This window comes from Hyla sarda, chromosome 8 (assembly GCF_029499605.1).
Source record: "Hyla sarda isolate aHylSar1 chromosome 8, aHylSar1.hap1, whole genome shotgun sequence".
NCBI classification, from domain to species: Eukaryota; Metazoa; Chordata; class Amphibia; order Anura; family Hylidae; genus Hyla; species Hyla sarda.
The window spans coordinates 19,934,689-19,956,231 of record NC_079196.1 but is presented as its reverse complement, the minus strand read 5'-3'; the positions used below and the strand labels follow the sequence as shown (position 1 = coordinate 19,956,231).

Here is a 21,543-nt window from a genome sequence, read left to right as displayed (position 1 = left end):
TTGCTATGGGCAACCGGTTAACGTTTCCTCTACACATGTCTTGATGAATCTCCCCCCAAGTGTTGGACAGAGGGTGCCCAGCCCATTAATGCCCATGGTGCCCCATCAATAGTGACACCTATATTGCTGATCTCGTCTCTGAGGGACTTAGTATGACCTATACATAAATATTATGAAATTACATATACAGAATTCCCATCTACAATAATCCAGTATTGGAATTTACCCCTTTGGAGGTTCTACTATAAGTCAAATAGCATTTTGTGTTCCCCAACATACCTCTTACGTGTAACATGACAGCACTGAGAGTGTTTCCAGCTGAGTTCGAGGCCCCGCACACATACAAGCCTCGGTCTTGTTGTCGACAGAACAGAATCTTGAGTATAAAGTGGCCATCACGGTCCTCGTAAATGAGCGTTCGCCGGCCAGGGCTGACTGTGCGTCCATCTTTGCGCCAAACGATCTCAGGCCTTGGTTTACCGGTAACTAAACAACGAAGCTTGGCATGTTTCCCTTCGTTGACTGTGAACACTTTCACCTGAGCCGGGGGGTCCCCTGGAATAGGTTCGGGACCCTGACGTGGAGTGGGATCCACCAGCAGTACAGCGGCAGCCAAACATTGCCCAACAGAATTAGTGGCCCTACACACATAGACGCCAGCATCTGGGGGGCGGACATGAGAAATACTTAAGGTGTGACCCCCGGGAGACAGGTGGTAGTGAGATCGGTCAAAAATCTCTTCCAGACCCCTTCCGTCTTTCTCCCAGCGAATTTGCGGCTCTGGTTTCCCCGAAACTTTGCAGGTGAACTCCCCACTTTCACCGCGGGTCAGCCTCTGCGATCTTGGAAGGAGCAAATAACATGGAGGAAAGTCGGGGCCTTCAGAATGGCGGTCGTCGTTGGTCATGTCCAATGGAGTTAGTGGTTGGGTTGTTTTTACAGAAGGCTCCAGGGTGGAAGAAGGTGCTTCGGCCAACTTTGTGGCTGGAACTACATCGTTGGGAAGACCAATACGTGGCTCGGTGAACACAGTACTGTTGAGGGTCACAGTCAGTTTGGCGCCGGCATACCCTTCGCCTGACCAGTTACTAGCTCTACACATGTAGTGGCCCGAATCCTCCAGGCGCAGGTCACTAATCACCAGCTGGTACCAGTCTCCGTCTCTCTGAGCGTAGCATCTGTCCCCCAGCTCGAGCCGGATATTTCCAACCCTTTCCCACAAGACGTTGGGCGGTGGATCTCCACTTATACGACATCTCAGGACGGCATGTGTGCCGATGGGCGCTGTGACCGAGCGAGGGAAAGACAGAAAGCGAGGGGCGCTCCCAGGCATGTCTAAACCCACATGTGAGTTCTGTGGTGGGAGGGACAAGGCTGCCATCTACCTGCAAAAAATCATTATCATTAAATTCAGAGCATGAGAAAACAATCGCGACAAACTCAATAACCTACAGCAGTGGTCTCCAAACTGTGGCCCTCGAGATGTTACAAAACTACAACTCCCAGTATGCCCCGACAGCCCCAACGGCTGTCGGGGCATACTGGGAGTTGTGGTTTTGCATAAGCTGGAGGTGCAACGTTTTAAGACCAGTCACATACAGTAAAGCTATAGGATGGACTATTGGAATTTTATAGGATTTCCCAGTTTTGTGTAAATAAAGTTTAAAGGGGTACTCCGGTGAAATTTTTTTTTTTTTTAAATCAACATTGCTCTCTACCGACACATCTGTCCATGTCAGGAACTGTCCAGAACAGGAGCAAATCCCCATAGCAAACCTATGCTGCTCTGGACAGTTCCTAAAATGGACAGAGGTGTCAGCAGAGAGCACTGTGGTCAGACAGAAAAGAAATTCAAAAAGAAAAGAACTTCCTCTGTAGTATACAGCAGCTAAGTACTGGAAGGATTAAGATTTTTTAATAGAAGTCATTTACAAATCTGTTTAACTTTCTGGCCCCAATTGGTTTAAAAAAAAAAAAAAATATATATATATATATATATATATATATATATATATATGTTTTCCAGTGGAGTACCCCTTTAAGTACACATTCTGACCTAAAAGGGTTATTTAACGTTATAAAAAAATTTTTTTACAAACAATTTCTAATCATAAAAAAATAAGCAAAGCTTTGTACTCAACTCACAGCTTTCACGCTGACGCTGCTCTGGTCCCCCAGTAGTGTCTGTCTACCAGGCTTCCGCAGCTGCATAGAACGATGGCATGTGACTGCTTCAACCAATTACAGGCTGTAATGGTGACATGTCAACATCACTGTGGCCAGTAATTGGCTGGAGCAGTCACCTGTTATTATGACACAGCTGGGTAAACAGAGACCGACAGGGGACCAGAGCAGCGTCAGCAGCAATGGCAGGGGACTGATATTTTATACAATTACCAGTAGTTTTCTCACAATATTTTATTGTATTTTGTATTGTATTGTAATATTGTATTTTTTTTAAATGTATTCCGATGCATATTTTGCGCTGTATTATGTGGCTACGGCCGAAAAGTCGCACAGATATGCGCAGAGCTCACGCAACCCCTTAGCACAATGACCTGGCTGCGATGTTGACTTTATAGCAAAAGAAAGAGAAATTGCTATTCTATCTATCATTGAGTATTACATAGTTCTGCGACTGTGGGTTTCATTTGCGCAAATTTGGACATGGCGCTCTATTATGTGCACCTATATATGTCTGTCTTTCGTGCCAGGTGCGCAATTTTGTGCGCCAATGTATAGTATAGTTGCACATTACAGTTAGCTGGAATTTATTAACAGGCCTTTATTAACTAGGCCTCCTTGTAAATTCAGGCCGGCTGCTACTTGCGCAGAAAACGTGCGCCGCGCCGCATGAAAATGCCGCCGTTAATACATTTTCCAAAAGCCTTTTAGAAATTTGCAATACTCGTTATTAATCTTTATTCTACAATTAAATGGAAATATATAAAAAAAAAAACATGTAAGCGCTGGACAGGATCAATGGAATTGGGTCTTCTGGGTAGAAGTCTACTAACTGATAGGACATGCTGAGAGTTGTAGTTCTGTAATAGCTGTGGGAGCTATAGGTTGGTGAGCGCAATCTAATGTACCAACTATTAGGACATGCTGAGGGTTGTAGTTCTGTAATAGCTGGGTAAGCTAAAGGTTTGACACCACAATCTAATGTTTACCAGCTGATAGGACATGCTGAGAGTTGTAGTTCTGCAATAGCTGGGGAGGTATAGGTTGGAGATTGTAATCTAATGTCTATCAACTGATAGGACATGCTGGGAGTTGTAGTTCTGCAATAGCTAACTTGTGGCAGGGCACAATGGGAATTGTAGTCTTGTCGCAGTTTGAGAGCCACAGATTGGGGGAAAACTTAAGTACCGTATGTGTTTACTGTCTATAGTAGTGTTTCCACACCAGTGTATTTCAAAACTACAACTCCCAGCATGTCCTATCAGTTTATAGACATTAAATTGAGGTCTCCAACTTACAGCTTCCACAGCTATTGCAAAACTACAACTCCCAGCATGTCCTATCAGTCTATAGAAATTAGATTGTGGTCTCTAACCTATAGCTCCCCCAGCTATTGCCAAACTACAAGTCTAAGCATGTCCTATCAGCTGGTAAACATTAGACTGCGGTCTCCAACCTATAGCTTCCCCAGCTATTGCAGAACTACAACTCTCAGCATGTCCTATCAGTTGTTGACATTAGATTGTGGTCTCCAACCTATAGCTCCCCCAGCTATTGCCAAACTACAAGTCTCAGCATGTCCTATCAGCTGGTAAACATTAGACTGCGGTCTCCAACCTATAGCTTCCCCAGTTATTGCAGAACTACAACTCCCAGCATGTCCTATCAGTCGATAGAAATTAGATTGTGGTCTCTAACCTATATCTCCCCCAGTTATTGCCAAACTACAAGTCTCAGCATGTCCTATCAGCTGGTAAACATTAGACTGCGGTCTCCAACCTATAGCTTCCCCAGCTATTGCAGAACTACAACTCCCAGCATGTCCTATCAGTCGATAGAAATTAGATTGTGGTCTCTAACCTATAGCTCCCCCAGCTGTTGCCAAACTACAAGTCTCAGCATGTCCTGTCAGCTGTTAAACATTAGACTGTGGTCTCCAACCTATAGCTTCCTCAGCTATTTCAGAACTACAACTCTCAGCATGTCCTATCCTTCGATAGAAATTTGATTGCTGTCTACAACCTATAGCTCCCCACAGCTATTGCAGAACTGCAACTCTCAGCATGTCCTATCACTTAATAGCCATAAGATTGCGGTCTCCAAATCTATGTAGTTTTGTAGATTTGCAACAGCTGGAGGCACCCTGGTTGAAAAACGCTGGTCTACTGCATCGAGAAAATTAATTAAAAAAAGTAGATAAAGTAGATAAATTTTCCCAAAAGGAGCACTACAGGCAGCAATATCCCTTTAAGGCTAGGATTCCACTTGGTTTTTTGTGCTGCGTTTTTTGGGGGGAAAAAAAAACGGATGAAAAAAACGCCTGCAAAAACCCACTTATCGTTTTTCTTGGCGTTTTTTTTTCACTCCCATAGACATCTATGGGAGAAAAACGAAACGATTTTGAAAAAAAAAAAAAAAAACGCCAGTGGCTCAACCTGCTGCAATTACCAACTATTTCAAAAGCGCAAGAAAAGAGTGAAAAAACGCCAAAAGGATTAAAAAAAAAACGTGAAAAAAGTGAAAAACGCCAAGTGGAATAAGAATTTTGCGATTTCTCATTGATTTACAGCTAACATCTGGCCGCAGCGTTTTTTGGCTGAAAAAACGCCATGCGGCAGAATTGGCGTTTTTCTTGGCGTTTTTGCAAAAAAAACAAAAAACAAGTGGAATTCCAGCCTTAGACAGTGTTTCCCAACCAGGGTGCCTCACACTGTGACCAAACTACAACTCCCAGCAAGCCCGGACAGCCTTCGGCTGTCCGGGCATGCTGGGAGTTGTAGTTTGGCCACAGCTGGAGGCACCCTGGTTGGGAAACACTGCTTTAAAAGAACCCCCTCACCCATCATTACCTCTATTATTGCTGTTTCCCCTTCCCGGCTCGGTGACGTTGAGTTTCGGTGCCTTCTAAGTTTCCTTCAGATCCTGGCGTCTTCTGGGGGTCTCGTGAAGGATTCTTTTGTCCAGGAGGGTCCCGGTCGTGCGGGGATGTGAGCCGTGCCCGAGGACGCAGACACCTCCTGCTCCTCCTCACCCAGAAACAATCCTAATTTTAGTTCCACAGATAAAGTGTTCCAGCAGCTGATTCTGTCATAAGAAAACGCCGGAGCGAAGGGGCTGCCGGCCCAGCAGAAAGGGTTGTAAATGCAGAGACAGGTGGAAGCTGAGACCCCCTGGGGGCATAAACGCCTCCTGGCGGGATCTGTTTCACATTGAGGGGTATGTGGCGGCCACGCCAGTGATTGATTGGTACAGATAGGTATGCCGGGGCATGCCACATGGATTTTTTTTTTTTTGGGTATAAGATAACGTAATGGTTAGAACACCCCCCTGTACGCATTCCTGCCCTATCACTTCCGACACAATCACCGCGCGCCACTGGTCTGCGATCCATCACTCCGGCTCCTATGGGACAGTCCGACACCCCCCCCCCCCCCCACCACTCCACCCCGGACAAGAAGAGGACAGACAGGGACACAAAAAGATATTCGGCGTGTGGCATGAGCCTGTCCCAACATGCCGCCTGGCACCGCTCGCATACCAACCCGTTACAGTATCTCCATGCTGCTCCTATGATACGCTGTGTCGCTGATCCCACCCGAATCAAACACCCGGATCATGTAACACAAAACTAAAAGTCGTCTCCTGTAACAGTTCAGACACCCGCTCGGTGCCACCGGGCCCATAACTAACAGGTCAGCTGCGGCGGGGGGCTGTGACGCTTGGTCTGGTTTAGGTTTAGTTGGGTGTCTCCTCTGGATGTAGCAGAAGTGAGGGGCCAACAAAGGCCAGGCCCTAAATCAGTGTTTCCAAACCAGTGTGCCTCCAGCTGTTGCAAAACTACGATTCGGAGAGACTTAGGTCTATCTCTTTCCCCAGGAGAGAAGGGTTGGCCTTGGGACTATCTCCTGCAATATTTGGCTAGGAGACAACATGCGACCAAATGCTTATTCAGCTGTACAATGAAATGCAAGGCATGTGAGCAATATTAACCCCCTGCACTCTTACGATACACTTTCAATGATCCCACTTAAATTAAACACTCAGATCGTGTAATGTAAAACTCCAGGTCATCTGTAATGGTTCAGATACCCGCATGGTGCCACCACCTCATAAGTAACAGGTCAGCTGCTCAGGGGGGCTGTGACACTTGTACCTCTACGAGAAATCTGATGGAATTATAATGGTGGTCTCCTCTGGAATAGTAGACATGAGGGGCGAAAAAAGGCTAGGCAATTATTTTGTTTTTTTCATATCAACTGGCTCTAGAAAGTTATTTAGATTTGTAAATTACTTCTATTCAAAATTCTTATTCCTTCCAGTACTTATCAGCTGCTGTATGCTCCAGTGGAAGTTGTGTAGTTCTTTCCAGTCTGACCACTGCTCTCTGCTGACACCTCTGTCCGTGTCAGAAACTTTCCAGAGCAGGAGCAAATCCCTATAGAAAAATGGCTCCTGCTCCGGACAGTTACGGACATGAACAGAGGTGTCAGCAGAGAGCACTGTGGTCAGACTGCAAAGAAGTACACAACTTCCTCTGGAGCAAACTCCTCTGTGCTCTCTCCCGTCTGACAATACTCCTATGTGCTCTTTCCTGTCCGATAGGACTCCTCTGTGCTCTCTCCTCTCCAATAGTACTCCTCTGTGCTCTCTCCTGTCTGATAGGACTCCTCTGTGCTATCTCCTGTCTGATTGGACTCCTCTGTGCTCTCTCCTGTTTGATAATACTCCTCTGTGCTTTCTCCTGTCTGATAGCACTCCTCTGTGCTCTCTCCTGTCTGATAGCACTCCTCTGTGCTCTCTCCTGTCTGATAGCACTCCTCTGTGCTCTCTCCTGTCTGATAGTACTCCTCTGTGCTCTCTTCTGTCTGATTGGACTCCTTTGTGCTCTCTCCTGTCTGATAGTACTCCTCTGTGCTCTCTCCTGTCTGATAGCACTCCTCTGTGCTCTCTCCTGTCTGATAGCCCTACTCTGTGCTCTCTCCTGTCTGATAGCACTCCTCTGTGCTCTCTTCTGTCTGATAGCACTCCTCTGTGCTCTCTCCTGTCTGATAGCACTTCTCTGTGCTCTCTCCTGTCTGATAGCACTCCTCTGTGCTCTCTCCTGTCTGATAGTACTCCTCTGTGCTCTCTCCTGTCCTATAGGATTCCTCTGTGCTCTCTCCTGTCAGATAGTACTCCTCTGTGCTCTCTCCTGTCTGATAGCACTACTCTGTGCTCTCTCCTGTCTGATAGCACTCCTCTGTGCTCTCTTCTGTCTGATAGCACTCCTCTGTGCTCTCTCCTGTCTGATAGCACTTCTCTGTGCTCTCTCCTATCTGATAGCACTCCTCTGTGCTCTCTCCTGTCTGATAGTACTCCTCTGTGCTCTCTCCTGTCCGATAGGATTCCTCTGTGCTCTCTCCTGTCAGATAGTACTCCTCTGTGCTCTCTCCTGTCTGATAGTACTCCTCTGTGCTCTCTCCTGTCTGATAGCACTCCTCTGTGCTCTCTCCTGTCTGAAAGGACTCCTCTGTGCTCTCTCCTGTCTGATAGCACTCCCCTGTGCTCTGTCCTGTCAGATAGCACTCCTCTGTGCTCTTTCCTGTCTGATAGCACTCCTCTGTGCTCTCTTCTGTCTGATAGTACTCGTGTGCTCTATCCTGTCTGACAGGACTCCTCTGTACTTTCTCTTGTCTGATAGCACTCCTCTGTGCTCTCTCCTGTCTGATAGTATTCCTCTGTGCTTTCTCCTGTCTGATAGTACTTCTCTGTTCTCTCTCCTGTCTGATAGGACTCCTCTGTTCTCTCTCCTGTCTGATAGCACTCCTCTGTGCTCTCTCCTGTCTGATAGGACTCCTCTGTGGTCTTTCCTGTCTGATAGGACTCCTCTGTGCTCTCTCCTGTCTAATAGCACTCCACTGTGCCCTCTCCTGTCTGATAGCACTCCTCTGTGCTCTCTCCTGTCTTATAGCTTTTAGCTGTTCGAGCTTGCTGGGAGGTGTAGGTTTGCAGCAGCTAGAGGCACACTGGTTGGGAAACACTGCCCTAAATTACCATAATTAGACCTGGTTTAGGTCCACCTCTTTTCCCAGGAGGGAAGAGTCAGGCTTTCTCCTGTAACCATTGGCTAGGAGACAACATATGACCAAATCATTATTCAGCTGTGTTAGGAATCCCGGCAGGTGGACAGCAGGAGGTGGATTCTCTAGGCCTGTGTGGATAGAGGATGAGTGGCAGTTGGCTCCCAGGTCACTACCCCTGGCACGACTCGTCCACACAGGTAGCTGGGGGGTAATGTAGCACAGTCAGAGACTGGCAAGACGTGGCAGACAGGACGTGGTGGGCAGGACTTGGCTGGCAGGGCAGAAGGACAAGGCAGGAACACAGGTACAGGACAAGAAGGAACTAGGAACAGGTACACAGACTCGGGAACAGGACTTGACTCGGGATCAGGACTAGAGTCGGGATCAGGACTAGACTCGGGAACAGGGCTAGACTCGGGAACAGGACTAGACTCGGGAACAGGACTAGACTCGGGAACAGGACTAGACTCGGGAACAGGACTAGACTCGGGAACAGGACTAGACTCGGAACAGGACTAGACTGGGGAACAGGACTAGACTCGGTAACAGGACTAGACTCGACAAGACAGACAACCAAGATCCGACCCAGAGAGCAGGGAGGGGCAGATACTTAAAGACCAGGGGACAGGTGAAAACACTTAGACCAATAGGGTACTGTTCCTATAAGAAACAGATCTCCGGCGCGCGCGCGCCCAAAGGGGCCAGAGGCACACACGCCGGAGCTGTGAGACATCAGGGAGCAAGGACAGTACGGTAAGCGATGGGCTGAGACTCGCATGCGGGCGCGTCCCAGACTGCGAATCTCAGCCCCGCCGACAGCGGGGACAGAAAGCACTCACAGTCGGCGAGTCCGACCGGAGCGAAACTGTAACAAGCTGTACAATGAAATGCAATGTTGCTTATTCCAATAAAACAAATTTTAAAAATTATCTTTTGTGTTCTGCAATTGCTTTTTAATCTGGATTTCTTCTTACTTAGTGACCAGGATAAAAGTGATCGTTGTTACGCCGAGCGCTCCGGGTCCCCGCTCCTCCCCGGAGCGCTCGCTACACTCTCGCTACTGCAGCGCTCCGGTCACCTGTGCACTCCCTATGTATACCTCACTTCCCCTGCACTCCCTCGCCGGATCTTGTTGCCATTGTGCCAGTGAAAGCGTTTCCTTGTGTGTTCCTAGCCTGTGTTCCAGACCTCCTGCCGTTGCCCCTGACTACGATCCTTGCTGCCTGCCCCGACCTTCTGCTACGTCCGACCTTGCTTCTGTCTACTCCCTTGTACCGCGCCTATCTTCAGCAGTCAGAGAGGTTGAGCCGTTGCTAGTGGATACGACCTGGTCACTACCGCCGCAGCAAGACCATCCCGCTTTGCGGCGGGCTCTGGTGAAAACCAGTAGTGACTTAGAACCGGTCCACTAGCACGGTCCACGCCAATCCCTCTCTGGCACAGAGGATCCACCTCCTGCCAGCCGGCATCGTGACAATCGTGTGGTAGACCGCGCTTTTTTGACCTGCAACTAAATCGTATCTCAAGAACCAATATACTCACCAGTAGTCTATCTTTGTTGGAGTGAACATTATAGCCACGTTATCTGGCGGAACACTTTTTTGAGGGTATCTAGATGTATCACATTTAAATGGTCTTTTATGTCATTTTAAGGGATTCCTGGATGGAATTGGATTTGGGTTAGAAAAACAAAAACATAGCAGCTTTCTTCCCAAAACGGCGCCACTCTTGCCCTCGGGTTGTGTGCGGTATTGCAACTCAGTTCCATTAAATTTATTGGAGGTGAGTTCTAACACCGCGCACAACCTGAAGACAGACGTGGTGCTGTTTTTTTACCACAATTCTGAATAACCTTTTAAAGGGGTACTCCCCTGGAAAACATCTTATCCCCTATCCAAAGGATAGGGGATAAGATGTCTGATCACGGGTGGTCCTGCTGCTGGGGATCCCCGCGATCTCCGGGCCGGCAGCGTTGTGATGTCATGCCACGCCCCCTCCATTCATGTCTATGGGAGGGGGCGTGGCGGCTGTAGTCGCCAGTCATTTTCTCTGTGCACCGGATGACTGGGATGCCGCATCAGAGATTGAATAGGAGATAACATGTTTTCCGGCCGAGTACCCCTTTAAGGCGGCTCACAACTTGATACTGAAGTATCAGGGGGGGAAAGGTTTGTTCAGTTTGTTTGACTGCATTGCAATATACCAGTGTTTTCCAACAGGGTGCCTCCAGCTGTTGCAAAACTACAATTCCCAGCATGCCCGGACAGCCAAAGGCTGTCCGGGCATGCTGGGAGTTGTAGTTTTGCAACAGCTGGAGGCACCTGGTGGTTTATGCATATGGCTAACGCTAGATGGCAGATCCCCAGGGGGTCCCTGTTGCGGGCAGTGGTACCTGAGGGCTACGCAGCTTTAGATACATCACAAGAATCTAACAGGGAAGGGGGTGGGAAGCTGCAGCTGCCATTCCCAAAAATACCATTCCAATGACACGGCCACAGAAGAGGGTCAGTCTGACTATTCAGATCCTCAGCCCTATGTATAGAATCCCAGGCAACCTGAGACAAGCCATGAAACGTGCCTATAAACCGAGGGGGGGGGGGGGGGGGGACAAAAAGGGAAAAACCTCCGCAAACAACCCCATGAAGTGACCCGACAGAGACCCCGCTCTCACAGACAGCACCCAGGGAAGCCCACGTGTGCACGGAGGTGACCCTATAAATACCCAGCAGGACCCCTGGAGAGCGCTTGCTCTGACCTCATGGAAACTCCCTATATAGATTTCACAGAATCGCAGCGCACTTCCCAGAGTTCCCATATAGACCCGCTATCATTCAACGTGACCGATTGTATCCGCTATCTGTGAAAGCTGAGTGACGGCCGATATGGCGGATGTATTAGATCGCATGGGTGGTCACCCAGCTTTCCCAGACTCCTGAACATGAAATTCAATCATTGGTCCCTGAGATCAGTCTGTCCTGGTTATATCATTGTGCAGATCAAAGGGTGCGATCAAAGGGCAGATATTATTACCCTAGGGGCAGATGGCATTAACCCTTTGTGTTCGTAATGCCAGGGCGTGATTATCCTCTACACCACCCGAGGTATGGCCGCTGGTTCCTGGGCCAGGCGCGGGGCAAATAATCACGCCGATGCAAGGTTATGGAACAACGGCAGCTTTACTGAGGCAGACAGATGGTATAGTGTGGTGGTCGCCTTGTGGATGTGGTGGTCAGGATGTTGCTGTGTGGGTTATTAGGGGTGCTATTAACCCTTGTCAGTCGTGACGCCAGGGTGAGGGTTAAATGCTGTGTGTCTTGGCCTATCGCCACCCTTCCCAAGGACGATAGGTGTTTGCAGAATAAAGTATTGTCCACAACCAGAGCTTTGCTGAAAACGTGCATCAACTTTTACTAAAGATTTTCTGTAACATGCGAACATAAGAACAGTCTTTGTACAGAGTCTATGAACAGCTTAGCTGAGATTGACTGTTGGTTGGGACTTTGAGTAAGTTCTTTAGCTTGTAGGGATTTAGTGTGTGCAGATCCGCTGGATATAGGGTTATGTTTAGGTCCAGGGTCCTTGCCAATAATTACATATTATATACAGAGGATACAATGTTTGGCAGTATTATATTCAGTGTGTGGTAGTATTATATACAGAGGATACAATGTTTGGCAGTATTATATTCAGAGGGCGCAGTGTGTGGTAGTATTATATACAGAGGATACAATGTTTGGCAGTATTATATTCAGAGGGCGCAGTGTGTGGTAGTATTATATACAGAGGATACAATGTTTGGCAGTATTATATTCAGAGGGTACAGTGTGTGGTAGTATTATATTCAGAGGGCACAGTGTGTGGTAGTATTATATTCAGAGGGCACAGTGTGTGGTAGTATTATATTCAGAGGGTACAGTGTGTTGTAGTATTATATACAGAGGATACAATGTTTGGCAGTATTATATACAGAGGATACAATGTTTGGCAGTATTATATTCAGAGGGTACAGTGTGTGGTAGTATTATATTCAGAGGGCACAGTGTGTGGTAGTATTATATTCAGAGGGCACAGTGTGTGGTAGTATTATATTCAGAGGGAACAGTGTGTGGTAGTATTATATTCAGAGGGTACATTGTGTGGTAGTATTATATTCAGAGGGTACAGTGTGTGGTAGTATTATATTCAGAGGGTACAGTGTGTGGTAGTATTATATTCAGAGGGTACAGTGTGTGGTAGTATTGTATTCAGAGGGCACAGTGTGTGGTAGTATTATATTCAGAGGGCGCAGTGTGTGGTAGTATTATATTCAGAGGATACAATGTTTGGCAGTATTATATTCAGAGGACACAGTGTGTGGTAGTATTTTATTCAGAGGATACAATGTTTTGCAGTATTATATTCAGAGGGCGCAGTGTGTGGTGGTATTATATTCAGTGATTACAGTGTGTGGTAGTATATTAAGAGGGTAAGTATTTAAGGGAGCAATTTGGAGGACTCCCATAGGTCACCCACAAGTCACCTGGTCACTGACACCTTCCCTGGTTACACGTGTGGTGGCCCAGTACAGGAGTTGCACCCCTGTACCCTTACTGTCCTGTCTGGCGGACTCTATTGCAGTGTCCCCTGAGTCCCCCCATAAGCTGAGTATCTTAAATGGTTAATAAGTGCCTATATTATCTAATGTAATGTATATATGATATTATGTACCTTTAAATGTTGTTTCCAAGTCTTGTAACCAAGGAAGGTACAAGTGATCAGATGACTTATAGGGTGACCCATAGGACCCCTCCAGCATCTCCCCCATAAAAACCCAGGGAGGAGGTAGCTAGGGAGTTCTAGTTTTAGTTTAGAGCTGAGGAACAATCAAGACCTGGAGAGAGTGTCTGGTGTCCTGAGGAGACCTAAGGCCGACCACGCAGCCACGCTTCTACCAATCCAGTGCCCTACGGGTGAAAGTCAAAACCTGGTAAGCTACATATGGGGTGAAGTCTGTCTAGCCGGTCGTAGTCAAGTCAGTCAAGATCAGTCTGTATAAAGTCAGCGTGGGCCTGCAGGAAATTGTCCAAAATCCACTACAAGTCCCAGCGAGCCCTAAAGTCTCTGAAGTCACTGGTCACCTCCATGGGCCTAACTGAGCTATTCCATCTGTCTGCCTCAGTAAAGCTGCCGTTGTTCTGTAACTTGGCCTTGGAGTCATTATTTGCCCCCGTGCCTAGCCCAGGATCCAGTGGCCATACCTTCGGGTGGTGTAGCGGTAAAACCATGCCCTGGCGTAACGAACACAAGGGGTTAATGCCATCTGCCCCTAGGGTAATAACATCTGCCCTCCATCACATCCTCACTACACATGACTTGGTAACAACACTTAAAGGCATATTAACATCTAAAAGACAATTTAATAAATAACATAAGGCACTGTTAACCATTTAGGGTTTGTGGAATTGAGGTGGACCCAGGGGCACTGAAATAGAGTCCGCCACACAGGACAGAAAAGGGTACAGGGGACAACTCCTGTACTGGGCCACCACACATGGACCATGACACCCTTTGCCACCAGGTAGACTCCTAGGGTGCAAGAGGGCCTGTGGACGCCCCTGCCCTATTTAGGGTTGCCACCTGGCCAGTATTTTACCAGCACAGCCGGTATTTTGGCCACCCTGACGGTATTTATATATTAAAAGTACCGGCAATACAATGGTCGGTATTTATCCAACCAATCCTACAACTCCTGGAATATTGCACCATAACCTCTACCAGTGTTTCCCAACCAGAGCCCCTCCAGCTTTTGAAAAACTACAACTACCAGCATGCCAGGGTTGTAGTATTGCAACAGCTGGAGGCACCCCTGGTTGGGAAACACTGACCTATACTATATACCAGTGGCCTTCAACCTGCGGACCTCCAGATGTTTCAAAACTACAACTCCCAGCATGCCCGGACAGCCAACGGCTGTCCGGGCATGCTGGGAGTTGTAGTTTTGCAACATCTGGAGGTCCGCAGGTTGAAGACCACTGCTCTATACTACTATATAATCCAATATGCTGGGAGTTGTAGTTTTCGTTTGGGGCAGCTGATGAGCCACAGGCTGGATTAGGACATGCTGGGAGTTGTAGTTAGTAACTGCACCTCCAGAATTTAAGAAAAAAAAAGGGATCAAAAAGTCACATCACAACAAAAATGGTACCATTAAAAACTACAGATCGGGGCGCAAAGATGAGCCCTCATTCAGGCCTGAATAAGGAGAACTAAAAAAGTTATAAGGGTCAGAATAGGACAACATTTTCCCTGCATATGTGTATCCTGTGATGTTACGCATATATAATTAACTATGCAAATTAGCATGGCCGGTTTTTTTTTGCAAGAAAGATGGCAACCTTAGCCCTACTGTTCCTGTAGGTGTAACTCAAATCTCCTGGTCTCCCATGCAAAAGGTATACCAAAGCCACCATCTTCTATGTGCTGCATAATACTAGGGTCTTCTTATGTGTCAGAGGAGCCTCTGAGGTAGCAGGGCCTGGGTGTAACCATAATCTCTGCACCCCCTATACCTATATCCTGAACTGTGCTGTATAGTCCTTCCCCAACTGCAAACTCTGGAACAGAAAGATAAATGTGTGAATAAATGATACTGTGGCCACTGTGTAGTGCCCCGATGCCCAGGTTACAGCTGTCATGGTATCAAAACTGTGTGTGGGATACTCAGTTGACCTGTTTTGTACGATATATTGTCTTAGTAGCATAAACTGAGGTATTCCAGGAGTCTAAGGGTTACAAACATGCATACTTCTGTGTAAACATGAGTGATTTATTGGTCACATGATGCTTCCCAGACAGTTTCTATGCAGAAACTTCTAGAAGGTCGTAGTGTAAGTGTTAGTTTGGCTTAGGCCAGGGCAACCTCTCTCAGCTCTGTTGCTGCTAGGCAGATATACACCTAGTTCAGAGTATTACTCCCATGTTTAGTTAACGTCAGGCCAATCTTGTCCAGTATCCTGTTCATGTTAATGGGGTACTCCGGCGCTTAGACATCTTATCCCCTATCCAAAGGATAGGGGACACGATGCCTGATCGCGGGGGTAACGCCGCTGTGGACCCCCGTGATCTTGCACGCCGCACCCTGTTAAAATCAGTTTCCGGACCGTGTTCGCTCCGGGTCTGATTACTGTCGATCACGGGACCGGAGCGTTGTGACGTCACGGCTCCGCCCCGTGTGACATCACGCTCCGCCCCCTCTATGCAAGCCTATGGGAGGGGGCATGACAGCTGACACTATTATGTAAGCACCTTGGCTATTCAGCACTCTTATATGGATATCTGACCGCTACTTTTGTAAGGGCACTATGGCTATTTGGTACTCTTATGTAGATATGAGACTGACACTGTTATGTAGGCACTTTGGCTATTCGGCACTCTTATGTGGATATGTTACTGACACTATTATGAGAGTACTATGGCTAATTTGGCTAATTGGCACTGTAATGTGCACATGTGACTGACACTATTATGAGGGCACTAAAGTTAATTGGCGCTGTTTTGTGGATATGTGACTGACACTATTATGTGGGCACTATGGCTATTTGGCACCCTTATGTGGATATCTGACTGACACTATTATGAGGGCACTGTGGCTAATTTGGCTTACTGGCACTGCTATGTGGCTATGTGACTGACACTATTATGTGGACACTATAGCAGTAGTCACTATAACAGTAAGTGATTGTGCCATACAAGATAAATGCCATGATGGAGGCACGTTGTGGGGGCACTTTGAATCTTTCCCTGCAGAAATATGTGATGACGTGACCAATGCTATCTAAAACTACGGGGCCTGATGGTCATGGCAACCAATGAGCGTTCTACTTTCACTTTCACATCTGCAACGGATAGGTTGCGATGGGTAACAAGGCACATAGGCCTTATGTAAAAAAAAGTTGCCCCTAGCAACCAGACTTCCAATCATATTGTTAGATATATAAATCTGATTGGCTCCTATGATTCCTGCCTACATGATATCTAAAACTACGGGGCCTGATGGACTCGGCAACCAATGAGCGTTCTACTTTCACTTTCACATCTGAATGGATAGGTTGCTATGGGTAACAAGGCACATAGGCTTTATGTATAAAAAAGTTGCCCCTAGCAACCAGACTTCCAATCATATTGTTAGATATATAAATCTGATTGGCTGCTATGAATCCCGCCTACATGATATCTAAAACTACGGGGCCTGATGGACTAGGCAACCAATGAGTGTTCTACTTTCACTTTCACATCTGCAATGGATAGGTTGCTATGGGTAACAAGGCACATAGGCCTTATGTATATAAAGTTGCCCCTAGCAACCAGACTTCCAATCATATTGATAGATATATAAATCTGATTGGCTGCTATGAATCCCGCCTACATGATATCTAAAACTACGGGGCCTGATGGACTAGGCAACCAATGAGTGTTCTACTTTCACTTTCACATCTGCAATGGATAGGTTGCTATGGGTAACAAGGCACATAAGCCTTATGTATATAAAGTTGCCCCTAGCAACCAGACTTCCAATCATATTGTTAGATATATAAATCTGATTGGCTGCTATGAATCCCGCCTACATGTTTACACTTTTTTGTCGTAAAAACGTTTTACAATAAACCTGAAATAAACAGTCCAGGGGGGTTCAACCATATTAGAAATGAAGGTTAAGAGCAGTGTTTCCCAACCAGTGTGCCTCCAGCTGTTGCAAAGCTTCAACTCCCAGCATGCACGGACAGCCGAAGGCTGTCCGGGCATGCTAGGAGTTGTAGTTTTGCAACAGCTGGAGGCACACTGGTTGAAAAATACTGGCGTAACGGATCAGAACGACAGAAGCTGCGTTGAAGGCTCTAACCACTCGGATATAGCGGGTTTATAATATCTCACATTATGGCGACTTAGAGCCCACTTCACCCTCTCCCTCCATCATTGCGAAGAATCCAATGAATTTGTGTCTGGACGAGGGGAAAATTAGAGGTTAAGTGGTCGCTTTCGTGAGTTAAGTATCAGAGATAAGTGAAGACAAGACAGGCCTCAGCTTATAGAGAGAGACCGCAGTGTTTATATAGAGATAACCCGGCCCCACAGTGATAGGAGCAGTTCAGACTGCCAAGGGGTGAGAACAAACTCCCAGGGGGCCGGAAGGATTAGGGGATTCCAAATTAGAATGTTTACAAAAATGTCCCTAATATAAAAGTCAACAGTCCTGAGAGTGGTGCCATCTAGTGACCATATGGGGTACTGCAGATTAAACAAAAGTTTGAAAAATGGTTATTACTAGGAAAATATATATTTACATAAAGGGGACATCCGATCAGGACAACTGCAGTCCATCTGCTCTATTACAGTCTTTCCCAACCAGGGTGCCTCCAGCTGTTGCAAAACTCCAACTCCCAGCATACCCGGACAGCCTCAAGAGCAATGGGTTGGAGCAGACACCCAGAGGGCATTGGTCCTCCTCATTGACTCCTCATCTCAGTCAGCACATTATGATCCTGTTTATAATGCTGCCAGACACAGTATCCTCTGAATATAATACTGCCACACACTGCATTCTCTAAATATAATACTGCCATGCACTGTACATTCTGAATATAACCCTTTCACACACTGTACCCTCTGAATATAATACTACCACACACTGTACCCTCTGAATATAATACTACCACACACTGTACCCTCTGAATATAATACTACCACACACTGTACCCTCTGAATATAATACTACCACACACTGTACCCTCTGAATATAATACTACCACACACCGTACCCTCTGAATATAATACTACCACACACTGTACCCTCTGAATATAATACTACCACACACTGTGCTCTCTGAATATAACCCTTCCACACACCGTACCCTCTGAATATAATACTACCACACACTGTGCTCTCTAAATATAACCCTTCCACACACCGTACCCTCTGAATATAATACTACCACACACTGCACCCTCTAAATATACTACCACACACTGTACCCTCTGAATATAATACTACCACACACTGTACCCTCTGAATATAATACTACCACACACTGTACCCTCTGAATATAATACTACCACACACTGTACCCTCTGAATATAATACTACCACACACTGTGCCCTCTGAATATAATACTACCACACACTGTACCCTCTGAATATAATACTACCACACACTGTGCTCTCTGAATATAACTCTTCCCCACACTGTGCTTTCTGAATATAATGCTGCCAGACACAGTATTCTCTGAATATAATACTGCCACACACTGTACCCTCAGAATGTAACCCTTTCACACACTGTACCCTCTAAAATTAATACTACCATACGCTAAACCCTCAGAACAATAACCCTAAGTACAATACTACCACACACTGTACCCTCTGCCCAGTGATGTCACAGTACAGGGATAATATACACAGTGATGTCACAGTACAGGGATAATACACACAGTGATGTCACAGTACAGAGATAATGCACAGTGATGTCACAGTACAGGGATAATACACACAGTGATGTCACAGTACAGGGATAATTACACACATTGATGTCACAGTACAGGGATAATACACACAGTGATGTCACAGTACAGGGATAATACACACAGTGATGTCACAGTACAAAGATAATACACACAGTGATGTCACAGTACAGAGATAATACACACAGTGATGTCACAGTACAGGGATAATACACAGTGATGTCACAGTACAGGGATAATACACACATTGATGTCACAGTACAGGGATAATACACAGTGATGTCACAGTACAGGGATAATATACACAGTGATGTCACAGTACAGGGATAATACACACAGTGATGTCACAGTACAGGTATAATACACACAGTGATGTCACAGTACAGGATAATACACACAGTGATGTCACAGTACAGGGATAATACACAGTGATGTCACAGTACAGGGACAATACACACAGTGATGTCACAGTACAGGCATAATACACACAGTGATGTCACAGTACAGGGATAATACACACACTGATGTCACAGTACAGGGATAATACACACAGTGATGTCACAGTACAGGGATAATACACACAGTGATGTCACAGTATAGGGATAATACACACAGTGATGTCACAGTATAGGGATAATACACACAGTGATGTCACAGTACAGGTATAATACACACAGTGATGTCACAGTACAGGATAATACACACAGTGATGTCACAGTACAGGTATAATACACACAGTGATGTCACAGTACAGGATAATACACACAGTGATGTCACAGTACAGGGATAATACACAGTGATGTCACAGTACAGGGACAATACACACAGTGATGTCACAGTACAGGCATAATACACACAGTGATGTCACAGTACAGGGATAATACACACACTGATGTCACAGTACAGGGATAATACACACAGTGATGTCACAGTACAGGGATAATACACACAGTGATGTCACAGTATAGGGATAATACACACAGTGATGTCACAGTATAGGGATAATACACACAGTGATGTCACAGTACAGGGATAATACACACAGTGATGTCACAGTACAGGGATAATACACACAGTGATGTCAGAGTACAGGGATAATATACACGGTGATGTCACAGTACAGGGATAATACACACAGTGATGTCACAGTACAGGGATAATACACACAGGGATGTCAAAGTACAGGGATAATACACACAGTTATGTCACAGTACAGGGATAATACACAGTGATGTCACAGTACAGGGATAATACACAGTGATGTCACAGTACAGGTATAATACACACAGTGATGTCACAGTACAGGGATAATATACACAGTGATGTCACAGTACAGGGATAATACACAGTGATGTCACAGTACAGGGATAATACACAGTGAGGTCACAGTACATGGATAATACACACAGTGATGTCACAGTACAGGGATAATACACATAGTGATGTCACAGTACAGGGATAATACACAGTGATGTCACAGTACAGGGATAATACACACAGTGATGTCACAGCACAGGGATAATACACAGTGATGTCACAGTACAGGGATAATACACAGTGATGTCACAGTACAGGGATAATACACAGTGATGTCACAGTACAGGGATAATACACACAGTGATGTCACAGTACAGGGATAATACACACAGTGATGTCACAGTACAGGGATAATACACAGTGATGTCACAGTACAGGGATAATACACAGTGATGTCACAGTACAGGGATAATACACACAGTGATGTCACAGTACAGGGATAATACACACAGTGATGTCACAGTACAGGGATAATACACAGTGATGTCACAGTACAGGGATAATACACACAGTGATGTCACAGTACAGGGATAATACACAGTGATGTCACAGTACAGGGATAATACACAGTGATGTCACAGTACAGGGATAATACACAGTGATGTCACAGTACAGGGTTAGAATCCCCAATGTGGGGTGATGTGAGGAATGGCAGGGACAGGGCACAGTATTTATAGTTACCTGTATAACCTTCCAGCCTTGCAATAATCTGTTCTTCTCCACTCTGGCCCTTCCTCTGACCCCAGCAGGCCTCCGTATGAGTCTGATCACATGACCAGCACAGGGCGGGGCTGAACAGGAGGCCGAGATCGCTCAGTTTATGGCGGGGTTTCCCAAGCAGGATGCGTACAGATATGGCAAAACTACAACTTCCAGCATGCCTGGACAGCATTTTGATGTCTAGGTGTGCTGGGATTTGTAGTTTTGCAGTTCTGCACCTCCCGCACCCCCATAGCAACTACTGGATTACAATATACAGATTCTGATGACAGGTTACTCAGATGTCTCAGTACTTGCTGAAATAATTTCAATAGTCACTGTCGGATTCAAAAACGTTTTGTCGTACATCTTGGTAAAACATTAACCTTTCTAATATACTTCATAAGAAAATGTTATTTCCTTTTTATAGAAATCATGGCTTATAAAAAAAAAAAAAAAGACCACTAGGGGTCCCCAGACCATCTAGAACAGTGGTCTCCAACCTGCGGACCTCCAGATGTTGCAAAACTACAACTCCCAGCATGCCCGGACTGTCGTTGGCTGTCCGGGCATGCTGGGAGTTGTAGTTTTGCAACATCTGGAGGTCTGCAGGTTGGAGACCACTGATCCAGAACATAATCCTGTCCAGCTGCAGCATCATCTTTGTCCCAGCTGAAGCATAGGCCGGGACAAAGTCCAGTTGGAGCTCACTCCTGTCCTATCAAACTGCAGCATGAAAAGCGGGAGGGGTTACAGAGCAGCCTGCAGTGATTGGATGAAGAGGCAC

General features: G+C 46.2%; 1 protein-coding gene across 3 annotated transcripts in view; it reads right to left on the bottom strand.

The window, feature by feature from the left end:
• OBSL1 (obscurin like cytoskeletal adaptor 1) overlaps positions 1-20,775 on the bottom strand; it is a 102,052-nt gene extending 81,277 nt beyond the window's left edge. Inside the window, exons 1-2 of one of the 3 annotated variants that reach the window (XM_056535879.1) lie at positions 20,739-20,775; positions 280-1,385 (exon numbers count right to left, since the gene is read on the bottom strand). In XM_056535879.1, coding sequence (XP_056391854.1) covers positions 280-1,381 — 1,102 coding nt within the window. In that variant the 5' untranslated portion in view covers positions 1,382-1,385; positions 20,739-20,775. Of the gene's footprint in view, positions 1-279; positions 1,386-1,452; positions 1,460-5,033; positions 5,238-20,738 lie in introns of those variants that run through there. The other 2 variants (XM_056535880.1, XM_056535881.1) reach the window with 2 other exon arrangements.
• Between the last annotated feature and the right edge of the window lie 768 nt (positions 20,776-21,543).